The sequence below is a fragment of the Osmia lignaria genome, chromosome 3, assembly GCF_051020975.1.
Source record: "Osmia lignaria lignaria isolate PbOS001 chromosome 3, iyOsmLign1, whole genome shotgun sequence".
Classification (NCBI taxonomy): Eukaryota; Metazoa; Arthropoda; class Insecta; order Hymenoptera; family Megachilidae; genus Osmia; species Osmia lignaria.
Genome location: NC_135034.1, coordinates 5,198,716 through 5,223,044, shown reverse-complemented (window position 1 = coordinate 5,223,044; position 24,329 = coordinate 5,198,716). Strand labels below are relative to the sequence as shown.

General features: G+C 33.4%; 3 protein-coding genes across 4 annotated transcripts; 1 reads left to right on the top strand and 2 right to left on the bottom strand.

Annotated features, from left to right (window-relative positions):
- Positions 1 to 1,256: 1,256 nt before the first annotated feature.
- LOC117605395 (Histone gene-specific Epigenetic Repressor in late S phase) lies at positions 1,257 to 13,455 on the bottom strand. 2 transcript variants are annotated; one of them, XM_034326675.2, is made up of 12 exons: positions 13,174 to 13,455; positions 10,000 to 12,398; positions 9,787 to 9,920; positions 9,582 to 9,717; positions 9,340 to 9,498; positions 9,115 to 9,253; positions 8,794 to 9,023; positions 8,408 to 8,730; positions 6,756 to 8,183; positions 6,512 to 6,671; positions 6,258 to 6,426; positions 1,257 to 6,108 (listed from the first exon to the last, which is right to left on the bottom strand). In XM_034326675.2, exons 2-12 carry the CDS (start codon positions 12,260 to 12,262, stop codon positions 5,922 to 5,924), a joined length of 5,328 nt encoding a protein of 1,775 aa, XP_034182566.2. In that variant the 5' UTR covers positions 12,263 to 12,398; positions 13,174 to 13,455; the 3' UTR covers positions 1,257 to 5,921. The 2 variants fall into 2 exon arrangements, with proteins under 2 accessions (XP_034182566.2, XP_034182571.2); XM_034326680.2 differs by having other exon boundaries at positions 8,794 to 9,011.
- Positions 13,456 to 14,454: 999 nt separating this feature from the next.
- Positions 14,455 to 17,342, bottom strand: Tert (telomerase reverse transcriptase). Its single transcript, XM_076693386.1, has 9 exons — positions 17,121 to 17,342; positions 16,850 to 17,034; positions 16,215 to 16,449; positions 15,812 to 16,137; positions 15,550 to 15,746; positions 15,247 to 15,491; positions 14,982 to 15,175; positions 14,822 to 14,910; positions 14,455 to 14,619 (listed from the first exon to the last, which is right to left on the bottom strand). The coding sequence occupies exons 3-9, from the start codon at positions 16,371 to 16,373 to the stop codon at positions 14,591 to 14,593; spliced, it is 1,239 nt and encodes a 412-aa protein (XP_076549501.1). The 5' UTR covers positions 16,374 to 16,449; positions 16,850 to 17,034; positions 17,121 to 17,342; the 3' UTR covers positions 14,455 to 14,590.
- A 481-nt stretch (positions 17,343 to 17,823) lies between these two features.
- Positions 17,824 to 24,329, top strand: LOC117605468 (uncharacterized). The gene is made up of 4 exons (XM_034326844.2): positions 17,824 to 18,588; positions 18,621 to 18,735; positions 18,793 to 20,173; positions 23,472 to 24,329. Exons 1-3 carry the CDS (start codon positions 18,351 to 18,353, stop codon positions 19,013 to 19,015), a joined length of 576 nt encoding a protein of 191 aa, XP_034182735.2. The 5' UTR covers positions 17,824 to 18,350; the 3' UTR covers positions 19,016 to 20,173; positions 23,472 to 24,329.

Sequence of the window (24,329 nt, the reverse complement as noted above, 5' to 3'; positions counted from 1 at the left end):
TTACACTGAAAATGTTCCATCGGCGATAATGTAAATTATAAATTTTGTAAGTTACCTTAGGATCAATGTCAGAGCTGACAAATCGGACAAAAAAAAGAACGTTTCCTCGTAGGATCGTGGCATGAACGATAAGCGGCATTCGTTAATCGAATTAATGTAATCTGAAGGAACAGCTAGGAGAGCACGAGCGGGCGTGATGACGTCCTCGGCTTTAGGCTTTTCGGCTTAGGACTCTTGCTTCGGATTAAAAATTCAGTACCGATCCAAGCCTTCGGAATACCTTTCGTTTAGCCTTTTTTTCCTCTTTCCGGATGTCTTTCAGCAAACTTCCGGCGCGTTAAATGTAGCACTCCGCCACGGTGTCCTCTTTTCTTCCTGTATGCACACACTTCTGCAAGTACCAATTTTATAACATCAAAGAATTTGTAACGTAATAAAACTTCATTTTAAACATGTTTAAAAGTAATACAATTTGACATATTTTTTTATTTTTATTTTATTTCATTAGAGCTTCCTCGTTAATCTCATTTTCATTTCAATCATTATTTATTTATAATATATTAACTCTAGACTCTACGTTGACTTTCAAATTGAAAATAAATAAAATAAAGAAATAAATAGATTTAGAGTGAAACATACCAGCATATACAATATTTCTTTATTTTAACAAAAGTCAAAACACTTTAATCAATTTTATTATTTAAAATATGTAACCTGAAATAAGTAATTTTGATCCCTTTAGTAGTGCTAGTACTAGTAGCTTAAATTATTTTCTTTTTGAAAAGTCTAAAATTCAGAAAATGAGAGTAAAATTGATGATAAAATTAAATTTATATTGTCATTATCTCAGTGATCTACTTTGCAAGGGTTAAGAAAGTTTAGAACTCGTACTGGATTATTATTACTTGGCTTATCTAGACCGTACAAAATTATAACAAGTTGAAAGCTGTTGATAATTTTCAATAATATTATGTAATTGATTAGCATAAAAAAGAATATTAATTATTATTTGTGAGCTAGAAATTATCTCGTTTACCAGATAATCTACACATTACGGAAGGCAGGGGTATACTTACCTTCCGCTGTAATTTGCATAAATTATCTATACCTGTACTTCTAACATTATTAATCGCATTGAAAGTTATACAACCACTGGTTTAATCTTTTTTTTCAAATACTTTTTTTGTTTGGTTTATATTTAACTCTTTGATTCGTACTTATTAAACCAAGTATAATAGTTATTAGAAAAATGTACGGAAAATTAAATTAAGCATCTACACATTTCTTTTCACCTTACACAAATAATTAAAAAAAAAAAACAGCTCGCCATTATTATTTGTCCTCTCAGCGTTTACTATTTAATTTATATCGACGATTTGATGTTCGTACAACATCCTCGGTGACGGTAATAAAAATAGTGTCGCGGGTCATTTTGTACAACGTTTTTCTCTTTTTCGTTTTTTAATTCTGGCCCCCAGCCGTCTCAATTTTACCAGCAACAAACAACAAAAATGTTAAATATATACAGAGTGTTTCAAAAATTTGTACATTCGTCTCGTTTGTTTTAGAAAATAATTTTTTCAAATCTGTTAGAATCCTCGAGCGAGTGGCATAATTAAAATAATAAATTAAACGATAACTTAAATATATTTATAAATAAATAGTATGAATAAATTAAAAATAAATAATACAGTAATAGCGGTACAATTTTCCTCGTTAAATATAATTCAATAAGATTCGGTTCTTCAATTTTCTTCTAGGTTAAAGAATAGCTTATAGTGACGCAACTTCCGTCTCCATACGCATGCGCGATATTATGACTGAAAACAGCGGACTAACTCGAGGATTAACAATATTACATACATGATGCTATTGTAAAATAGCAAACTTCAAAATCATAAGACTTCATCCATTAAACAAAACGAAATACGCATTTTAATATAAGATGATTTGAACACGCTTCCAAGTTTGAACGCGCAAACGAAGATTTCCGAAGGGAAGCTTCGGGTCACGTGACAAGGTTCCCGAAGAAGAACATTACGATAGTATGAATAACAATGGCGACGGTCATAAATATTAATGTATGACTTATGAAACACCCTGTATATGTCATAAATACCAATTGCACTCTCTTTCATATGTTAAAATTAACTTGAAATTGTTCTTCATTTTCCATATTTCTGCTTTCACACTAATAAAACCTCAAAAAAAGTATCTTAATCATTTTTAAAAATCCTTTATCGTTCAATGATTATCTAAAACGGCATGCTTTTACAGACATTCTGCACATATCCAAGCATAGGTATCGATAAATAAAATGTAAATAAATAAGAATACTGCAAAGCACCGTAAAATAAAATTGATCGATATTGCTCGGCAGAAAAATTGTCACAGGCATTTTGCATAAGGGCATAAATATTCATTTGTTTTACTGTGTCGAATAATATTTCGTACTGATAAGAAATTTAAATGAAAGTCCATTGGTTGAATCGTTCGTAAACTGGTTCTATTTTGATTAAAGCGAATGCAAAGTCTTTAAGGAGCTTCACAAACACGAATCGTACGCCTATGATTAAGTTTCTGTATTACACGCTCGATGGAAGTTATTTCAGCTACGTAGAATAGAATGAACAGAGGATATGCAACATTTTTTTTTTTTTTTCATTTCTTTTTCTCTGTGCAATGTTCCCACATTAACCATCGTTAAAGTATATTTCTGTTAAATTTGTTTGTTCTGTTTGCGCTACGAGGAGAAGTTGTCGCTTCGATTTATCTTCCGGTTGAAGACGCGAGAAAGCCGTTCTTATTTTATAGAACTACACAAAAATGCGAGTTACATCGATGTCCGCCATAGAGATACATAAGAATAGAATATGTCAACCACGTGCTAGCGAAAGAGAACACTCTATAATGGACCTTATGCCCCTGTCTAACCACGCATGCATACTTACTTGTGATTGATTGATGTTGCCCGCCATATTTTCCAAACTTACGAAGGGAGATACAAAACCACTCACAATTCCCGAGAGTTGTGTTTTGTTAATAAAATATAAATTATACAATTAAAAATATTAATGTGACAGACGCGACGCAGTGCGCTTCATAACGCACGCTACACTTACTGTATTAATGCGCATGCGCGATCAAACAGCAACACAAGGGGCCCATACGCAGTGTTCTCCTATTGTTATATATATCGCTTTTTCAACTTTTATTCTTATATCTCTATGGTATCCGCATAAGTTGCGGCTCGCTTATTGAACAATTTCGATTATCCTGATAAAATGCTTATGTGGTTAAAACGAATATAAAACTATTTGTAAAAGATTTGCGAGAACTGTATCAGACGATGCATTTACGCGCGTCAAATTTGAATCTACCTTGTGGTCGTTTCTTTTCTTTTTGTTCGGACTTATCGAGCACTGCCAATAAAATTAGATATGCAGCTGGACGAACGTCTGTCTTTCTTTTTTCAATATGTGACGCATGAAAATACCTCGTATGTTTCTCATCTACGCACTCACACTAATACGATTCATTACGCGATCCTATCGTTGCGTGGCTAATCGATCGTTACAGATAAAACAATAAATATAAAATATATTAAATCACCCTAAAAAGATTTTGGAAAATGAACAAATTCATTTGGTATTACAGGTTTTTCATCAAACGTATTTTTCTTGTTTTCCACTTTTCTCTATTTTTTGTTCCTTTTTCTTTTTTCCTTTCAACGTCTCGTCATTATTTTCGCATCAAACATGCACACATGTACACACACGCATATACAGACAGACAGACAGACAAACAGGCAGACAGGAACAATCACGAGCGCTTTTCCCTCCCCCCTTATCTATACTACAATTATAATATTTTTTCATTCTATCGGAAATAACTTAGCGTCTATATCCAATATATTAGATATTAAATAATAATTGTTATCATCAATATATTAATTTTAAATAATATAATTTCTAACAAAACACCCGCCACTCAACAAACAATCAAAAATAGACGTCGACATTATCATCTTATTTGGAATTTCAATAAAAATAATTACGTCCTAAGATTTCTACTCATTATTATAAACTCTCGAGTGTGATATTAATTATATTATTGGCTAACTTAAGGTTCCTCGTAGTTCACAAATACACTTTTTTTTCTTTTTTTTTTTTGGCATACTACGATGCGATACATTGACTATGCACTAATGAATAATATGTGACTTGAAATGATGAAAATACAAGAGATTACCGTGCAACCACATTGTTCGTTTTTCCCTAATAACGATAGAGACATTGTGATTTTAAAGAAGTTCGATAAAACAGTAAACGCTTACTGCAAAATGTGACGGGATAAAACCAATATTTCTCTAAAAAAAAAAAAAAAATCAATTTTTACAATTACCACACGTAAATTGAATATGCGTTTTTTCTTTAATGATCATTTAAGACTATTTCAATTGTAGAATTGTATAAAAATGAAATAAACGTCTATAAATTTACAATGACAAAGGAAATGTAATTAAGTATTTTCCGTGATATGGCAGTTTGAAAAATTTGAATAAGAATTTCTTAATTTCCAATGGAGTCGTGTAACTGTTTGAAGCTCACCGTCCCAATTAAATTTCAGTCGAATCAATTCCATTTTCGCGACACTCCGTCACCAACGGTAGTTATTAAAAAAGGAAACTTATATTAGTTACGTGTATTAAAATAATGCATATGCATAGGTCTGACTATACAGATATAAGAACAGATCGCGTAAACCGCATTTTTATCTCCCTCTTTTCTTATATCTCTATGGAACTGACGGACCAATTGCAAGATAATAAAAGTGTTCTTCCTTTGTATCAGAAAACTGAATACTCTCCGCTTTCATCTTTCATCTCGTCTAAAGAACACATCGCATACATTTACTATTTCACTAAATGGTCAAATACCCCCAGGCGTTTGATTTCTACCTTGAAACTGTTCGAAGGTCCCCTCCAAGAAGGGTGCTTTCTAATACATACCATATACGTATTTGTATTTCCAATGTGAAAAATATTCATTTAAGTGTTGTAAATACTATCTCACAAAAAATATGCTTCTCTCTATAAAATTGTCAAACTCTATTATCTCCCTAAGAACGTATTTCGTTTGCGATAAAACAACCCGTATTGATGAGTGAACGCATCATTTTTCATTTTTGCTTTTCTACGACAGATGAATATGTTTTAGGCATTTTTTCAAACGTCACGTTTTGTATTATCAAGAAATTCATCATCGGGATTGCAAACTCTTGATTACTCGTTCGGATACGTCACTCTTAGTGTTATATAGTGAATCCTATATATTTTTGTGCTAGTTTCATCTCAAGTTTCAAAACCATTTCTCACTAAGAAATAATTCAGGATATTCCTTGTATTGTAAGTTAAAAACGTAGAAAATTGATAAGCAGCGTTATCTATCTTATAAAATGATTAGTTTAAAAACCAGTACCCTTCTATTATTTTGCTTTACATTAGCAAAATTTAAAAATCTGTACGCCCTATGAATCTTAGTGCTTTGCGCTTTTGTTAAACGTGAGACATCGTGTAAAATAAATCTCTTGCAAATGAAAAAAAATCTATATTTGAGGCTTAATATTTCTTTGTGATAAGAATAAATCTAAGTCTATATAAAATTCCTATGTATATAAAATCTCACAAAAATCATGAAAGAAAAATATTAATAACAATTCATTTGATGTTTAAATAAAAAAAAAAAAGTTAAAAAAAACTTTCTATTTAGATAGAAAAAAAATATTAATGATGTTCAAATCAAAAAAATTGATTAATGTATAATTAGACTTGAAGGGAGACCTACGTCCAGTTTCAATTTATGCTGCAAACTTTGTGCATTCCATTGGTTCCTGTTCAAAGCGTTTTATAAAAAGTCGAGTCATCCGGGATTCTTAACAAGCTTTTTACCACGGTAATCATAAACACGTCGACAAAACAGAACCATATCCGAAGACACTGGTATCGGGGGCTGACGATTTTCTCTTGGATATAACTGATCTCCCGGTGGTACTATTAAACCGGGACTCTCTAATCCTTCTTCGATTCTTCGTAAATTTTTACGATACCTATAAGTTTTAGTAAAATTCGTATAGTATTTCAGTTTTTAAAACTCTAATGATTCTTCAATTTAATTAATCGATTGAAACTGATATTCCCCTTTCTCCAGTAGCCCCTCCATTTCTTCTTTAAATAAAAAACAAGATCTTTAACTTACCGACAGTATTCGTTAAATGTCAAAATATAACATTTATCTTCTATACAAGCAACACTATTAGCATCACGATGCCGTGAAGCAAACACTTCATCCTCGGTATCGTACTGAGTTCTACCTTGCTCGGTATGTTCAGGTCTGTAGTACCATAACAAGGAAAACATCATTTCACCTGTAACAAAATTCATTTTTCAATAATTATTTGTATTTTATAACTTCTTATATCGGCCAATTGAAATATGAATATCTGGATTTACCATCGTCTGGATTCTCCCATAACGCGGCAATCTTTGCTACGAATGGTAAGTCTGCTTTTCGTGGACCACTTTTTAATAAAACACAGTCACGAGGTCTCAATACGTCACCACTTTCGTGTTTCATACTCGCGTAGCATCGACGTATAGCCGATTCCTCGTTCTGAAAGAAACGATAACAACATAAGCCATTAAAATGAATTAATTGAATAATATAGGAATAATATAGCGTTAATTAAAATTATACCGTTAAATAAACTTTGGCTTCAAATGGATCACCCTCCCAACTCCAACCGTTACTCCATTTAGGTTTTAAAAATGTTTTTCTGGTTAATATCAAATTCTCACTTCCTGTTGAACAATCTTCAACTTTAGAGTTTGATTTCTTAACCGGCGCTTTCTTCGTACTTTTTCTCTTCTTTTTAACTAAAGCTGGCTTTTTAATAGGTTCAGTTACTTCGATTATTCTCGACTTTGCGTTATCCTGCTTCTTACCATTATCTTTCGTTTTCGTTTCTTGCGATTTGGATTTACCTTTTCCTTTGCATTTATTCTTCTCCTGCGCTCTTGATTTCGTTCGTGTTTCCGTTTTCTTATACTGACCACCCTTCGTGATTACCTTTGATAATTTCTCCGACGCCAGATCCTTGACCAAATCAACTTTTTTAACAACTTTCTTCGCCGTGGACAACAAATTTGTTTCCTTCTTCGCTTTCTCTGATTTCTCATTTTTACTCTTCCGGTCTTTTCTCTGAGTAATATGTAAACTGTTTTGTATAACATTATTAATCGTTTCCATAATAGAATTGTCACTGGCAGCATGCTTTAAACAACTTGGTATATTGTTTGTTGTACTCTGTTTAGAAGTTTTGGACTTTTTCATCGCGTTTTCGGATGTATTCGAATTTTCAACTTTGCGCTTTTGATTTTGGTTGTCCTTTTTAGGCTGTTTTTTCTTTAAAACACATTCGTCACCGTTACTATCAATCTTTTTTATGAGAGGTAGGATTGGTACAGAAATTTTTGACGAAAAGTCAGTGTTATTCAAATCCTGCGAAGAACCGACGGAAAGCGTCCTTTTACTTACTTTCCTTTTTTTTCTGCTGTCGGACAAGCTATCTAAAGATAACTTTCGTTTCGAAACTTTCTGACATTTCGAAGGTTCCTCTTCGATTTCCACCTTTTCCGTCTTTTCTACCTCTTCCTTTTCCGTAGCCTCTTCGATCGTTTCTTGCACCGTTGGTTCGTAATCGGGCTTTTTCCAATTTTCACTATCAACCGCAGCAACGTCGCTCAATTCCTCCTTAACATCAGGATCTGCATCCAATTTATCATCAAGTAATATACCTGAATCTTTGTCGATTTCTAAAATGACCATTTGACCCTCTTTCATACACTGTTCACATTTCATGATATCACATTTGTAATCTGATTCGCACTTAACGTTACAATTAGCAACACATGACAAATTATTCCCCATTTCTACACTGCAAGATTCACACTTCACATTGTTATTCTCCAATTTAAAATTGTGGAATTTACTACTCGGACATGTCGTCACCGTTAGCTTTTCGGCTGGCGAAAGAGTTTCCATTTTAACTTCACAAGTTGATGTACAGGCACGTTTTTGACATCCACACTTTTGTAGCTTGTCTTCTGAACAGTCTTTCTCATCCTAAAAAGAATCATTAAAATGGAAAATCAAAATATTACACGCCCTTTAATAAGTAACATCGATATCGCTGTTAATATCCAATATCTAAGGTATATCGATACAAGAAACACGACGATCTCGTGGGCAAGAAACGAGCAATTGACTTGCAAGAATGGTAGAGGACAAGATAAAATTGATAAGATATCATGATTTCAGTTATACATATAGTAGAGTATAATAAAAACCTTGTTCTTGCAGTCAGAATTTTGCGGGCGATTATGTCCACTGACTAAATTGTGAGACGAAGGGACCAACGGTTGGTTCTGATTCAGGTTGCGATGAGTGTTAAGTTGGACGCGATCCGTATCCCAGGCGTTGGCACCGTGAGGCGGCGCTAGCCCGGCTAGCCCCCTCGCCGGCGAGGGCGGACCTACCAAAGCACTGGGCGGCAATGACAGACCGGGCCCCGATACCACTGGCGCTCCCTTACCATTACCAATAAGGGGCCCAGTATCCACGTTTTTTGGACAAGACTGCATCGGGCATGGGCAACCCTGGAAGGCTGCGTCTAAAATAAATTGGAATCAGTTAAATGTAAATGAAATAATATAAAATAGGGTATAATACTTACGATCTACAAAAGGTCTTCCCTGAGAATGTAAATATGCCGGATTCGGTGGAGGAGGAGGCGGTGGCGGAGGCGGAGGATAAGCTCCGTAATAGGGTGGAAGAGGATATTCACCGGGTGGTGGCGGAGGCGACTGATAATCAACGACTGCCGGTCCTCCTGCGGTAGCACCGCTACCGGGACCACCACCTCCACCAGATTCCTGATATCCATAATACTGCCTGAAAAGATACCTTTATTTTTACAGCATATTAAAAAGGAGTCACAAGTCTTCGTAACTAACGTGTGCTAAAATTACGTAAACTGCAATGATAAATAGTTTACCTTCTATAAGTTGGTGCATATTTATAATAAGGCGGTGGATGAGCATGTGGATGAGAATATGTTGGTGGATAACATAAATCTGGATATTGTGGTGGTGTACCGTAGTATGTGGGACAATATGCTCTATAAAACCCTCCTCCTATATGAGCAATATATAACATTTCTTCAATACTTAAGATGTATGGTGAAATTTAAACGAAATTTATAATTAATGAAATTCTATACCTGTACTACTAGTTCCTCCCGAAGTAGTGGACGTTGCAACTAAATCGTCTGAACCTTCAGAATTTTGCGGAGGTGTCGGAGTTGGTTCTGGAGGAGGTCCTTTAATAGGTGGTAAAGTTGGTGGGTGTTGTATCAGTGGACCAGCCGGCTGATAATACCCTAACATCGAAGAGAAAAGAATTACGATTTATACGTTGTTAACAACGATAAATTATAGAAAAAGTATATTATACTTAATTTACCATGTTGATGCGGAGCAGAAAACGCAGAATGTCTTCGAGGCGACAAACTCGGATGATTACCTTGGCTGCCCGGTGGTTGCATAGAAGATAAAGCACCTAACGGTGTATACGATTTACAGGGTTGCTCCAATTTTTGCTGTTACAAATTAATGTCAATAAATACTTTTTAATAGTCGATGTATTTGAAACAAATAAAAAGACTGACCTGATCGTGAAGCTCTGTAGCAACTGCGGTAGCTGCAGTTTGAGTATGACTCGTTGAACTTATTCTATATTGCATACCGGCGAAGCTACAATAGCCTTCATGATGCGTAGATCGAGTTTGATTAACATAAACACCTTAAAACAAGAGTTTTATTTTAATACACCGTAACTATACACGCAAAGTCTTTTTTACTTAATGTAATTAATAAATTACCAGTAATAGTAACATCTGTATCTTGGTTCAAGATAACAAGTTTGTTAGATGGTTTTAAAACATCATCTTGTTCGGAATTTTGCCTTGATTTTCGTTTCTCGATATCAGAGTCAGTCTGTTTGCGTCTTCTAATAATCTCGACTTCCGATTCGCTGGAAGAATCAGAGCAACTACTACCGCACCGATTCTTTTCGTCCGAATAAGAAGCGGCTAAGATAGCCGAAGCGTTAAGGCTCGCCATTCTTTTGCAAACAACCATGTCTTTTAAATCCATTACTTCTTCGTTCTTCTTTCTTCGTTTAATTATCTTCTTCTTGTGTTCGGTATTCTTCTCACGTTCGTAATCATCGTCAGAGGAAGACGAAGACGATGAACTTTCTAACATGTCCCAATGCTTTCCACGTAAACCTGGGACGTTTCTAAGTTTTCTTTTCGGAGTATTTTCTTCCGTTTTAGTTTCCGTCTTCTTCTCTTTCTCCTTGCGAACAGGTTCCTCTTTCTCTTCCTTCGTTTTCTTTTGCTTCTCCTTTTCGGGTTTCGGTTTACAGAAACCACCGAGATACACCCCTCCGGTTTCATTTTCGTACAAACAATGAACTTTGGCTAATGCGTTTAAAGAAGCTACCCTATGTCGTTTTGGTCCACTCCAAAAACCAAATAATCTCATTCGTCGAACGCGTTCATCAGAGGGTGAACTACTCCTATCCCCTTTCTTAATATCCTTTTGTTTACCACTCTTTGACTCGTCGTCGCTTTCTTCTTCCGAATCTGATAATAACGCGTTATCAGTTACATTGTCCCCATTGATCGTTTCATCTTTGGGACTTGCATCAACTACAGTCTCGTTATCAATCTCTTCTTGTTTCGAAGAAACACTATCATTTGTGTTTTCTTCGCAAACCTTCATTTGTTTACCAGACTCCTCCGAAGATATTTCTTCAGAAGAAGACAAAGACTGATTACAGTTCACCGTCTTCTTCTTTATTACCTTTTTACCTATTCTCGAAGTATTTCTTACAGTTTTCTTAATATCCTGTGATTTTAATTGCGATAGTTCTTCCTTGCAACCCTTTTCCGTATCTTTATCCTCTTTAATTTCGCTCTTTATATCAATTATTTCTTCCTGTTCTTCGTTTGTTTCGATCGTTTTAGGCTCGTTTAAAGATTTATCCGATTCCTTTGAATCCAGTTTCTTCTTAGGTACAACCTTATCTACGAGCGTTTTAAATTTATCGTCTTTTCGTAATACAGAATTTATTTTATTATTCTTTGTAGATAATTTAGCTTTCATATGTTTTCCTAATTTTTGCTTCTTCTCCTGTAAAACTTTGGTTTTAGACATGTTAACGCTTTTTCTTTTTGTTCTTTTCAGTGCTTCATCCTCTTCGCTTACCGATGTTTCTTCATCTTTTATCATTTTCTTTAACTTAATCTTTTTATCTACCAATTTTTGAACTACCGACAGATGTGCTTTTTTTGCCAAAACGGTCTTTCTGGAAATACCTTTTTTTTGCATTGATTTTGTTTTAGAATCCTTCTTAGTACACGTTAAAGAAACTTTGTTTACTGTACCTTTTCCAAGAAGCTTTTTGTGCTCTGATTTTTTATCCTTTATCACAGATATCTTCAAGCTTTCCTTAATGTCTGACTTGAGTAGTTTTGTATCTTTCCTCTTCTCATCCTTGCATTTTTTCTTAGCAATGGAACAAAAATTTTCTACTTTCTCTTCCTGTAATTCATTTTCTCCTGTAGGGATCACAAGTTTTGCTTGATCTTCCACATTTTCATTGCTGTTTTTCTTTTTATCTTCCAGTTTATCAGGCTTTTTCTTATTTTCTACAACTTGTTTATCCAATTTAGTTTTGTCTTCTATTTTTTGTACTTTCTTTTTTTCTGCACAATCATAAGTGCACTCATCAATGATTTTTTCATCCATTTTATCTAATTTTCTTTCATCTACTTTCTCTAACTTTCTTTCATTATCTTTACATTTCTTCTTCTCATCCACTTTTTCACATTTGTCCTTTCGCTTTTCCTCAACCTTTTTCTTATCCTCTACTTTCTTTTTCTCATCAGTTTTTTCTAATTTCTTCTTATCACTCTCCATTCTCCTCTTTACATCATCTAACTTCTCAAGCTTCTTAGACTTCTTCTCTTTCCTGATATCAGATATAGTTTTCTCTAAAAATGAGCGACGTTTTTTAGCAATTGTTGGCATTTTTGTTGCCTTCCGGGCAACCGTTGCCTTTTTCTGTGGCTTCATTATAATTTTTCCCTTTACATCTTCAACTTGATAAAAATATATTTAAGGTTCACGAAAACTCTGAGAAAACCATCAAAACTACCTAACTGCCATTGTAAAGTATTATAAATATTGTAACTTTGTTGAAGTTGACTATCTGTAAATAATAAAAAAAAAAAAAAAAGATATAACTTTATTAGACACTTATCATAGAAAAATATCATCTAATATACAAATGTAAGCTGAACTTTTTTTAAAACCTATTTTTACCAAAATTATACTTCTACCATGTCAATAAAAATGATTCTATTTTTTTCATCAAAATATCGAAATGACGACCCACTTACACGGATATTTTTTCGAGTATTGTTCATAACGAAATACACTTAATTCATAACAGAAATAAAAGAAATTTGATGTTTCTTTATAATAAAACAAATATTCGATTTCATGACGGGAGAAAAATAAAAAATAAAATAAAAATAAAGAAGAAATACGATCGAGAGTTTCGGGTGCGCGTACTTTCATCGACTTGTTGACAAATCGATCCCTTTAAATCTCGTTGCTCCCATCATTTAATATACAGCTGATAAATTCGCTGCTTATGATTTCCCACTATGACTGTATAGTATTTAATAGGCGAAGGACAATACTACTTGGAAGAAGTGCAAAGTTCACATTACAGATAGAGAAATTAAAAGGACAAGGACAACAGGATACCTTTTAAATGTATCCGTAGATGGCCACAAGTGGCTAACATAAACCTACTCTACTGATCGATGAATTCGTCACGTACGAAATTTCACCAAACTCATACGCTTTTACGAACACTTCTACCAACATATTTTCCAAACACTCAGTTATATATCCGATGTATAAATGTAATTGAACGGCAAGAAGTGAATATGAAGGAACGGATAATTTATGTTTACCTCTAGCGAGCCCTTTTGTTCCTACACACAGCCCGCGAACGCTTTTTTAAACGATAAATTAATACACGAATGTAATCGACTAATCCGTTAATATTTTAGTCAATAAAATACTGAAGGAAATAATAACACGTCCTTTTTCCCTATATTTTCCGTTCGATTTCGCGAGATCTAACACGGATTTTGCATTTCTTTCGCCCAAAACACGTATCTCACTCGACGTCCCTGCCCTTTTACCGTTGCCTTGTCGGCCATTTTCTTCCTCGCGCCGCTCCCCCACTTTTCCTCTTATATAGTTACCAAATAGCAGATTCTGTTTTCCGTTTTCCCTTCGACATCCACTAGATGGAATTACTTATACTCTATTCTGAATGCCGGTTCTTCAGTTTTCCATACGGTTCTCGCTGTTCATTCATTTTTCGCCACCATGTATATGATGGTCGACCACGAGGGCAGAAACAAGCTGTAGAGGGGCATCGTGCTCGTAATTAGAAATTTCCCTAGGTTGTCGGGCTGCACGATTCGGTAGTTTGAATAGAAGTGCCACTTTTTCACGCAAAAGAAAAAAATTTCTTTATTCATAGAAATAAGTGTCATTATTTTTATTTTCCGCCCGAAATCCTTTACCGGAAGCACAGTCGCATACACAGGCCCGGCAACTTCCGAGGTGGGGTGATCGTCTAATGAAACACAGCACTACCTCAAGCCACCTAAGCATGTGGCAGCAGCATCGACGAGTCGACAAAATAATATAATCTCGACAAAAATAATATAAATGAAGAATCAAATTCCATCTATTCGATCTGTCATTCTTCAATTACCGTCTTATGGTTCTAGCATCGCTGCTTATATGTATGCATACAGAGGTCTGTAGCTCCTCACCACTTGCGTATAAACGTTCACGCAGAAAAGTTTGAATCGATATTTATCACTCATACTTTTTAATTACATACTAAATATTATAATATATAATAATAAAAGAAATATTTAGAGTACTGTTTACTTTTTACAGAACATAATAAAATGTTTTCGTAAAACTTTATCTTTTATAAAAATGCGTTTATAAGATGCCCACAAAATAGAAAGAATTTCTTTGTTCCATCTCCGAATACGTAATTCCTTCACTTTTCCTTCATCTAAAATAAAAATAAAGCCGTAATTATTCTATGTATTAATCATTCAGTATAATAAGCCTTACATTTTAGAAAAACTTTTATCACAAATCTTGCAATTAGTTTATTACTGTTTTTGATAATTTTAAATATACTTTCAACATTAGTTTGAATATCATCGAATAATTCATTTATTAAAATGCAAGCACGATTTGCTTGCACTAAACCTGCATTCTCCAATACTGCTTTAATTGTTGTTCCAGAATTAATTCTGGTATCTAAGACAATGTTTGATAATTTCAGATTTGCTAACTTACATAATCGTAATTGCAGAATCCTAAAACGAATCCGGAATTAATATTAAAAATTAATACTCCATAATACAGGTACAGAAATACAAAAAACTTACTTTAAAGGATTCAAATTTTTTTTTAAAGACATCAAATAACGTAGATTTATGTTTGGTATATTATATTGTACTTCTGAAGTTGTACAATTAATCTTATAACCAATGAAACTAATATTATCTGTAACTGTACCTTCATTGCAGGCCACATTAGTTTGCGTTTTCACTGTTTTAAATCGACAATTATATTTTGGGATTCCTTTTGCTGTTAACTGTAACAATCTATTGTATGAAGAGAGTATATTAATAACATTTATTTTTTCCGATAATTGAAAAAATATTTGTTATTTTACTGTTTTGCAGAATCCTCATCTTCAGTTACAAATAAAATATCATCCACAAATTTGATAATTTGACCAGTTCGTAGAAATACTGCCATTTCTTTTTGTATTACAAAATCAAAATATATATCTGATAAAATAGGTGATATTATTCTACCTTGTACGATTCCTTTTGTTACAATATAATATTTTTTACCTATTTGTACCTGTAAATTAACGCGTTAATTTTGAATTAAAAGTACTTTAAGCGGTACGCACTTTTTCTTTTGTAACATACCGTCTGATGAAAGATGTATTTTCGAATTTTTTCTAGCAACCAACTTTTTTTTATTTGTTGAATATGATTTGTACGCGCATACAATGTACCAGGTGGTACTGATAATTGCAAATGTGAGTCACAAAAATATTGTTTATAACATAGAATATCATCTTTTGATATATTACTTTTTACGGCGTAATGTCTCAGTATTAAATTGTCAGGAAGTTTCTCACAAAAAGATCGTAAAATATCAAATAATTTTCCTGAAAATAAAAATTTTTAAACATGGTAACACATGCTCGAAATTATAAATAATTATACCTTGTATTATAGAACCAAAAGCGTCCGTCACATCACATAATACAAAATACAACCTTTTATCTTTTAAAGTGTGTTTGTGTTGAACAATTGACCTCCATTTGTCCTCAAAACTATTTAATCCATATTCTGTGATGTGTAACTGTTTTAGAAATTGTTGTACAATGAAAAAATTTTTTCTTTCATTATCATTTTTATACCTAATAAAGAAATGCTTAAACAAATTCTGATCTTCATAGAGCTATCATCATATAAAATTACTTACCGCAATACAAATAAAGGTCGTACAGTAGAATATTTAGGGTATAATTTATATACAGTTAATGGTGGCTTCCAATGATTACAGCTAAGATCTAGTTGTAAAGCATTTGAACGAATCTTTCGTTGAATAAATCGTTTATTAATTTTAAACCATTCTGAACGTACTATGTATATTCTTTCATTATTGTAGGAAGACACTGTTGTTACATGAAAATAAATATGCAATACTTTTAAAAGAAATCCAGTGAAAAGCCACTTTACAAATTTCGCAAGAAGAACCCATGCTATATTTGGCTTTTTAATGCTTTGTAACCAATTAATGCTAGAAATCTAAATAAAAAAATTATACTGTAGTAACACTTAAAATTTCATTTAATTTGTTTTACTAATTAAATGCAATTACTTACATCTAATTTATTAATATATAACTTCAAATCTAAAGCTTTGAAGCATGGTATCTTTAGTAAATGAAACAGAGCTTTCTTAATTTTTTTCAAATTTCTTAACTTTCCAAATATATTCAGAGGAATTACTTTAGTAAATACAAGGTTGAAAAATAGCTTCATCTGTTTCGCGTTTATTGCATATTTACACTGTGATTTCTGATTAACTTCTTGTTTAGAAATTAAATGCTTTAATATGCTAGAATAATGAAACATTTTATGATGCTTTTGAAATTTTTCCAAAAGTAAAGAAATTGAAGGAATAGAAGCTTCATAATCAGTAATAATAATATCGTTTACAGGAGTGTTTATAATGTCTTTGTATATTTCCACTCCAGTTTTAGCTGTATCTAAAGTACATTTTATTGACATCTGACGAAATGTGTGAATGGGTAAGATTGCAGATGTATTACGTAAATAAATTTCCAATGATAAATTTGCAAGTATTAAATTAGAAGGTGGGTATGTAGTTTCTTCGCAAGATTTTTTCTCTCTTTTTGGTGCAAATATGTACTGTTTACATAACTCTATAATAGTAATGTCAATTACATAAATTAACTCATTAATATTCTAATAAAATGGTTAACAAATTACCGTACTTTGTTTATGATCTCCATAATTTGAATAATTTGGACACGAATTCTGGATCTTTATCAACTGATAATTTAATTGTTTCTCCTCTTTATCAAGAAATTCTAAACATTGTTTTAAAGCAACAGGATTAGATACCATAAAAGCATCACATTTATTTTTTGTAAGTACTATTTTACACTCTTCACAGAATCTAAAACAAAATATTTATTACATTAAAACATAGAATAATTATGATAGCAATGAACTACAAAAATACAAACTTTTGAAATTCTGTACCAAAAATTTCTTTCACGCTTTCTGTAGTTAAGTTATCCATTATAAAAATTTAGTAAAAATATTAATTCGTATTCATACATTTAGAGCATTAACAGTGTTATGTGGCAGTACTTTTTAACATAAGAACAAAAATGTAAACATAAGTAACAATGCCAAAATCATTCGAACAAAAGAAAATGTCTACACATGCGCGTTTAGTTTTTATATAAATCCGTTAAAATCGAAAGAAACATGTTCTTGAAAATCTTAATATATGATACAAAAAAATCAGAATATTATGGATATAACGGCACAAAAATGATGACATATTTCTACATTATAATACGATATAATAATTTATTCTGAAGGAAGGAACAAAAAGGATGCAAATATTAATATTACGCATACAATTTATAAGCGCATAAAGTTTATTAACTGATTTATTGATATAAAACTTATGATTTTTTATTCATCGAAACGTCTCTATTAAATAATATTAATTATTCAATCTTTCATAAATTAAATTTAAATATTGAAGATAATACATATAATTATATAAAAATGATATACATGTCATAATATTTGTAAAATTGAATAAATAATGATAAATTTTCCAATTTCGATAGAATCATTATTGATCATAAATGAAAAGTTATTAATTTCATTTATAATTTTGATTGTGTTGATTTCTGCCTAATATGGAGTTGGTAATCCTGGAGACCGGTAAAGACCACATGGAAAAGACGAAAACATAAAGGAGCAGAGGGGAACGACAGATCAGAAGCGCCACAAAATGGAGATGCGGACATTTCGCAAAACATTCGGCATGGATCGAGCTCCATGTTCGCCCGTGAAAGTGATGCGGTATCTCCGCGATTAGGGGATATAAATCTCGTGTCTAGTGAAAGGACGTTGAACAGTTTGTATGTATTGTATCGTGATTCGCAATATGTAATCAGTTATTTTGAAAATGATAAGGTTAGTTTAAGGGTGTGTAATCTTAGCGCGTGCCGTAAAGTAGCGTGGCGAAATAATTCTCGGTCCTATCAAAGTGTACGACGAAGTGTTGGTAGTAAGATCGGATCGCGGCATTATGAAGTAATAAAATTTTCTGAGAAAAACATATCTATAATAGTAAGAGTAAAAACGAGATTAAGGACAAAGGGTAAAGTAACAACATTAAAAGTGGTGACGGCTATAGCGATAGTGACGGCGGCGACAGCGGTGGCGCAAGGTGTGAGGACGAGGTGAATGCACGGCGGCCGCGGTGTGTGCCAGTGGTGTGCGCGCTCGTCGCTCGTGGAAACCCGCCAAAACCCGCGGCCGCGAACAACCACCAGCAAGAGCAGCAGCAATAGCAATAACAACAGTAGTAGAAGGAAAAGGAGAAGGAGGAGAAGGAGAAGGAGAAGGAGGAGAAGGTGGAACAGCATTAACAGTAGTAGTAGTAGTAGTAGTGGTAGCAGCAGCAGCAGCAGCGGGAGCAGGAGCAGAAGCAGAAGCAATAGTATAGTTGCGCGTGACGTTGTGCTGTTTTGACAACTTTCCGCCGCGTCGGGGCGTCGCGCCGTTTTTCTCGCGGCGGCGGCGGCAACGGCAGAAACAACGACAACAGCAACAGGAACGACAAAGGCTTGTTCTAAGAAAGTCGCTCGTGACGGCGGTAACGGCGACGACGCTGCTGACCCCCCAGCCCACACGACGACGACGACGGTGGCGGCGACGACGACGGTGGTGGCGGCGGCTGCGTTCTGTTATTATTTTGCCGCGGTGCTTTTGACCCTTCGAATTGGGCGAGTTCATTGCAGCGCTTTCGCGGGGGTGTCAGCCAGTTTTATTACTCCGGCCTTCTCCGTCCGCAGCAGCAGCGCCGACGGCGCCAGAACACGATGTGGTATATGCAGTATGTCTACTAGTGTACGTACTCGATCGCACCAATAATCTGGACTTGTTGAAGTAATCTATTCATAGAGCGAGAAGTCGCCGACAAACTCTGAATACTGACTCTTTTGGTGTATAACTTGAACGAGAGTCAATCGAAAACGAACTATATATCAGTGACGTTGCGACTGAGAAAGGGACGCGACGAACCACGTGATATACCTGTCGTCGGGCTGCGTCATGCAAAGCATGCTCGATTCCCCGATGGCCATAACCTGAATTGAGCCGATTTGACCCGATTAAACCCGATTCAACGTATTCGTAACTAAACGAACGAATGAAAGAAAACAAACGGTAGCCATTAACTTTTTTCCTCTTTGCTCGTGTACGCTTTATTCTGTGGTGTTCTCTATGCTTCTTGATAAAGAAAGCGCTAACGCTTTTACACGGCAAAGACGTGAATCGTTCGTTCGTCAGTTTACAAGTTATAATTGTGCCTCGACGGTGTGTATTCGTCTGATGAAAAGAAAGTAAAATTTAAACAGGAAGAGGGTCACCCTGATTACACTTACTAACAGGTGACTAGATGAACAATGGACGGATTTTCATGTTGATATACGCATGGCTATATCTTCTCGTTCTTTCTGTATTTTCCTATAAACGGTGAAATAATCGTGCTGTGCCGCGTACTCTGCACATAGTGTCATTGGTATAGTGTCAACCATTACATGTAGTTATCTGAAGGTGGTAGCGTGGGAGTCCGACATTTTAACCGCTCGTATTAACGAAAAGATACAAGTGTCCACGTGTAAAATACGGTCGGTACATCAGGGGCGTGAGAATCGTAACGTCGAGTTTACATTTAAAGACGATTCTTTAGTGTCTTCTACGATTGAAATTTTATCATGCATGGGATTAATATTTAATTCCATGATCACAATCTGTTTATTTTTTCATTATCATAGTCACACTGTTGATTACCAAAGGAAAAGGTGTCATCCACGTTTTGTACTGTGATCGAAGAACGGAATTTATGTGACTTCAAGAGAAGGAAGTGAAGATTTTTACAAAACAGTACATCCGCTAACAGTTTAACGGTATTGTTGAGACATTCGTGCTTTTTTTTTTTGTACTTTATTGTGAAGTGAAGTTTGACAGTATTCGGTGAAGCGGATGATAATGAAAAATACCTGGTGAGTTGAACAATTTTTTCTTTTTTTTCCATATAAAAATGATCATTTGTTCTTGCAATGCATATATTTTAAACACTTATTCGAAACAAAGAAAAGAAAACAGGACGGTGGAGGGGAGATTAGTAGTTGAAATGAAAAAAATGTATTTTATACTCCGCATTATCGTTGATAATGAAAAATAATTACAACTGAGGGAAATTGATTTGTTTCACTTTTATCTTTTTTTCTAAATTGAGGTTAAGTTTTTAACGTTAAGTGTTCCGAAACGTACGTATTGCATCGAAAAGGTAAATGACTTAAGAACGGTATATAATACGCTTATATTTCCTCGTATATATAGTAATCAATTCCTATGATTGAATTTTCTATTTTTCTTTTTCTTTTGATTTTGTGTTCTTTATTGAGAAATTCCTGATTTTGTAATCATTATGGTTCGCAAGACATGCAAGCATACATTGCTAGGTTAGGTTACTAATCGTTATAACTTAACCTCAAAAGCAGTCGTAGAATATTTCATTTCTTATTTTTTATTTTATTTCGGTTATTATTATTTATCAAATGCTGATATACTGAATTATATGCTACATTTATATTTATTCATATTAACAATTGCGTACTAATAATTGCAGGTAGCAGAACTAAAATAAACATTTTTGGAAAAGTGCGCTTATACATGTGTTATTTTTTCAAAGCATATCAAGAACAATACATTTGTTATTAAACATATTCATTGATGAATAGATGCATTAAATATTATCAATATTTGTTGTTGAAATTTTTTTACAATGATATGAAATAACAATTCAAAATTTAAGTGTAATAAACATATTCAAGGTCATTTTATAATTGAAGTACCAAATTGGCATTTGTTTGTGAATAATAGTTTTTTTTCTCCAAATGATTGCATTGTTACTCTTATTGTAATTTCAAATTGTTTCCAAATGTAATGTTAGTTTGATTTTATAAAGTAGCAATGATATCACAACATTTAATATATTTATCACAGTTACAATTAATTTTTAATTAAATGTCTTAACATTTTAATAATTTTAAATATACTTTGAGTTATGTTTAAGTTAATCGAAGAAACTTATGAGTTATGTTTATGAGTAGGTTCAGTTATGTTTAGAGTTGCATTAATATTGAAAAAAAATTAAAAGTTCAGATCTATTTTATCTAACTAAAATTGGAGAAAGATATTGTGATGCATATGTTTATTATATTTAAAGAAGATCATATGAATTATAAATAATTTTGTGTACATTTGCAATTGAATTTAACGTCATTGCAATTCAAAGTATACAGTTATAAATACTTGGGTAAAGATGTTAATAAGTTATAATATTGCTATGTCCATGAAACTGTGTAATTAGTAAATTACGCGGTTCAGAAATACCTTTCTTATCTGCATTTATTATTTCCCTAATACATTAGTAAAATATTAACATCCTGCAGTTAATTATCTATTTTATTGTAGTATATACTATATATGTTTATTATAAATTTAAATTTATTAATTCTTGTATTATCCTTGATTATGCATGTGACCAGAAATTAAATGTTGACAATGTCATTAGCAATTCTATGTTAACGTTCTAAGGTTAGGTAATAAATCAAAAACACTTAGGACAGTTATAAAGAACATTTGTGTACAAGAAAATTATTTGATGCATTATAAAAATATAAAATACATGTGAATATGTAACATTAAAATGGTGAACAAGTTTTACAAACAATTTATTAAGTAACAGCTGATTATTTACAATCAATTGTTTATAATATTTAATTTAATTTAATTATAAAAATCAAGTAATTATAACAATATTGACACATTGATACCGGGACGATTTTTCGAAGTCTACCATGGGTTCCTGAAACTGTAGAATTTGTATTAGAGGGTAGATCTACGGTTCGTCTCACATAGCGTAGATCTACGACCTTTAGTCACAAGGTATTCAGATACGTTTATGCAAAAATGTTGAAAACTATTCTGAATAATATATTTAAAATTTTGATTTATTATGTAAACTTTAGTGTGCCTAATATTTCTACATTTTCATAAGATTGAAAGTTTCGTAGAATGTAGCATAATTAAAAGTATAAATGATTAGACTACTTCTCTTTTCACTAAATAAACCTGTGTATAACGCATCCTACGTGCGCGTATGCGGAAACGACGCGTCTAATAATAGGCGACACGTTTACCGTCGACACTTATTGGGTAGCTTACTCGCAGGATATATTTTGAAAGTAATCAGATTGACATTATTAAAAACATTTTGTCAACGAGTTAGTCCATTGACGAAATTATTTTCTAAAATTCTATCAAACTCATATATTGACTTGTGAGTTCTATTTCTGAACTCTAAAACGATCATCTAGAGTACAATTTTACCGTTAAAAAAAGATTTATGAGTTAGGTACGAAAAATCATTATGATACGATCATTAGTGTATCATCACATTGAAATACTATTTATTAAATAATTTTCAAACTTTAGCTTTTAAAGTTCCTTTTTTTCCGCTATTAATTCGATCGCAGAAAATATAAGGCACCGCGCCGGTTACCGGTGATCCACATGGCAGCCAACGTGTCAATAAAATTGTTAGGTTAGGTACGCTTTCAGCTTGTTTATTTAAATTTCTTTTAATCCAATCAGTTATGTGTGTGTATATATATCGCACAATATAAAAAATGGAGATGAATCATTAAAGAGCCTAGATTTATTTTTTGAACGATACAGGAAACAGGCGATCGTTATACACGTTCAACATATCCGTTCAATGGCGTATGGACAGCGCGGATAATTTTGAAATACGTCACTAGTAATTCCGTGTCCGTCTCATAAGGGTTAAAATTGGATGAACGCGTAACAAATTTAGTAACAAGTTCGTCTCGGATTATAAGCTCATCAATTCTTTAACCTCTTGTTCTATATACCGACTGACAAACACATATCACTTTGAAAGTTCTTACACTTCTATGCATTCTTACGGATTGTCAGAACTTAAACAGGTGACACACGTAGTCGGTGTATTTGTAATCAATCCTCGGAGATAAAAATCATATATTATTTTCGAGATAATTATGAACAAAGGTAGTTAACGTTTTGTCAGAATATTTATAATATTAAATATATAATTAAAAAAACTTCAGTTTTCAAATCTAATTTTTTACATTGCATTGCAAGACCTTATAATCATTTTTATATATATATATATATATATGTATAAAATAAATATAGATTAGCTGTCATAGATAAAAATACTAATGAAAATTTTGTATTGTTTGATTTCAGACATCAGTACTGAGGATCATGGAAGTTGATAGTGAAATTGAATGAGAGACTCATCTCAGTACTTATAACAATAGAAACAGAAAGAGGAAGGTGGTAACTGAACGTATCGTCGCCGGAAGTTGGTGGCAAGAAATAATTTAAAAGTACGGGAAGAAGTTTACGAACAAGGGAAATCGAAGGGGAGGGAGGTGAAGAAAATCGGTTGCACGCACTCGTGGATCACGTAATAAGAAGGGAGAGAGAGAGAGAGTGAAAAAGAAAAAAAACTCAGCGCGCGTTGAAGCTTGTAAATAAGAGTTATTTTTCGTATGAGGGAAAAGAAGACTCATCTACGTCGAAACGAGGAGATACGAGTAAGAAGACGTTTAGAAGTCCTTGAACGTAAGAAAGTTCCAAGGACTTTCTCTCTCTCCCTCTCTCTCTCTCTCTTAGAAGGATACACAAGAAACGGATCAAACACTAGTCACAAAGAGGAGGAAAGAAAAGCTCGAAGAAGGAAAAGGGATATAGTGGTCATAATAATCGAGCCTTGTTTTTTTTTCATGTTCTTCATTCAAAATTGATCCTGTTGTGGAGAGTGACTGGCTTAAATTTAACGAAAAAAAAAAAAAGAAAAAAGACTGAGACATTTTTGCGATAGAGAGAGAGAGAGAGAAAGATAAAGACAAACGAGAGCAACATAAGAAGAAAAGAGAGAGGGGGAGAGAGAGAGAGAGCTGACGAAAGAAGCTGAAAAACGAGGGTGTAGTGATTGAGAGAAGAAAGGAAAAAGAAAGGGACCCTGAAAAAAAAAAACACCTGGAAAAGAAGGGCTGCAGAGAAAGAAAGAAGATAAAAAGGGAAGTGTGTTGCGAAGAA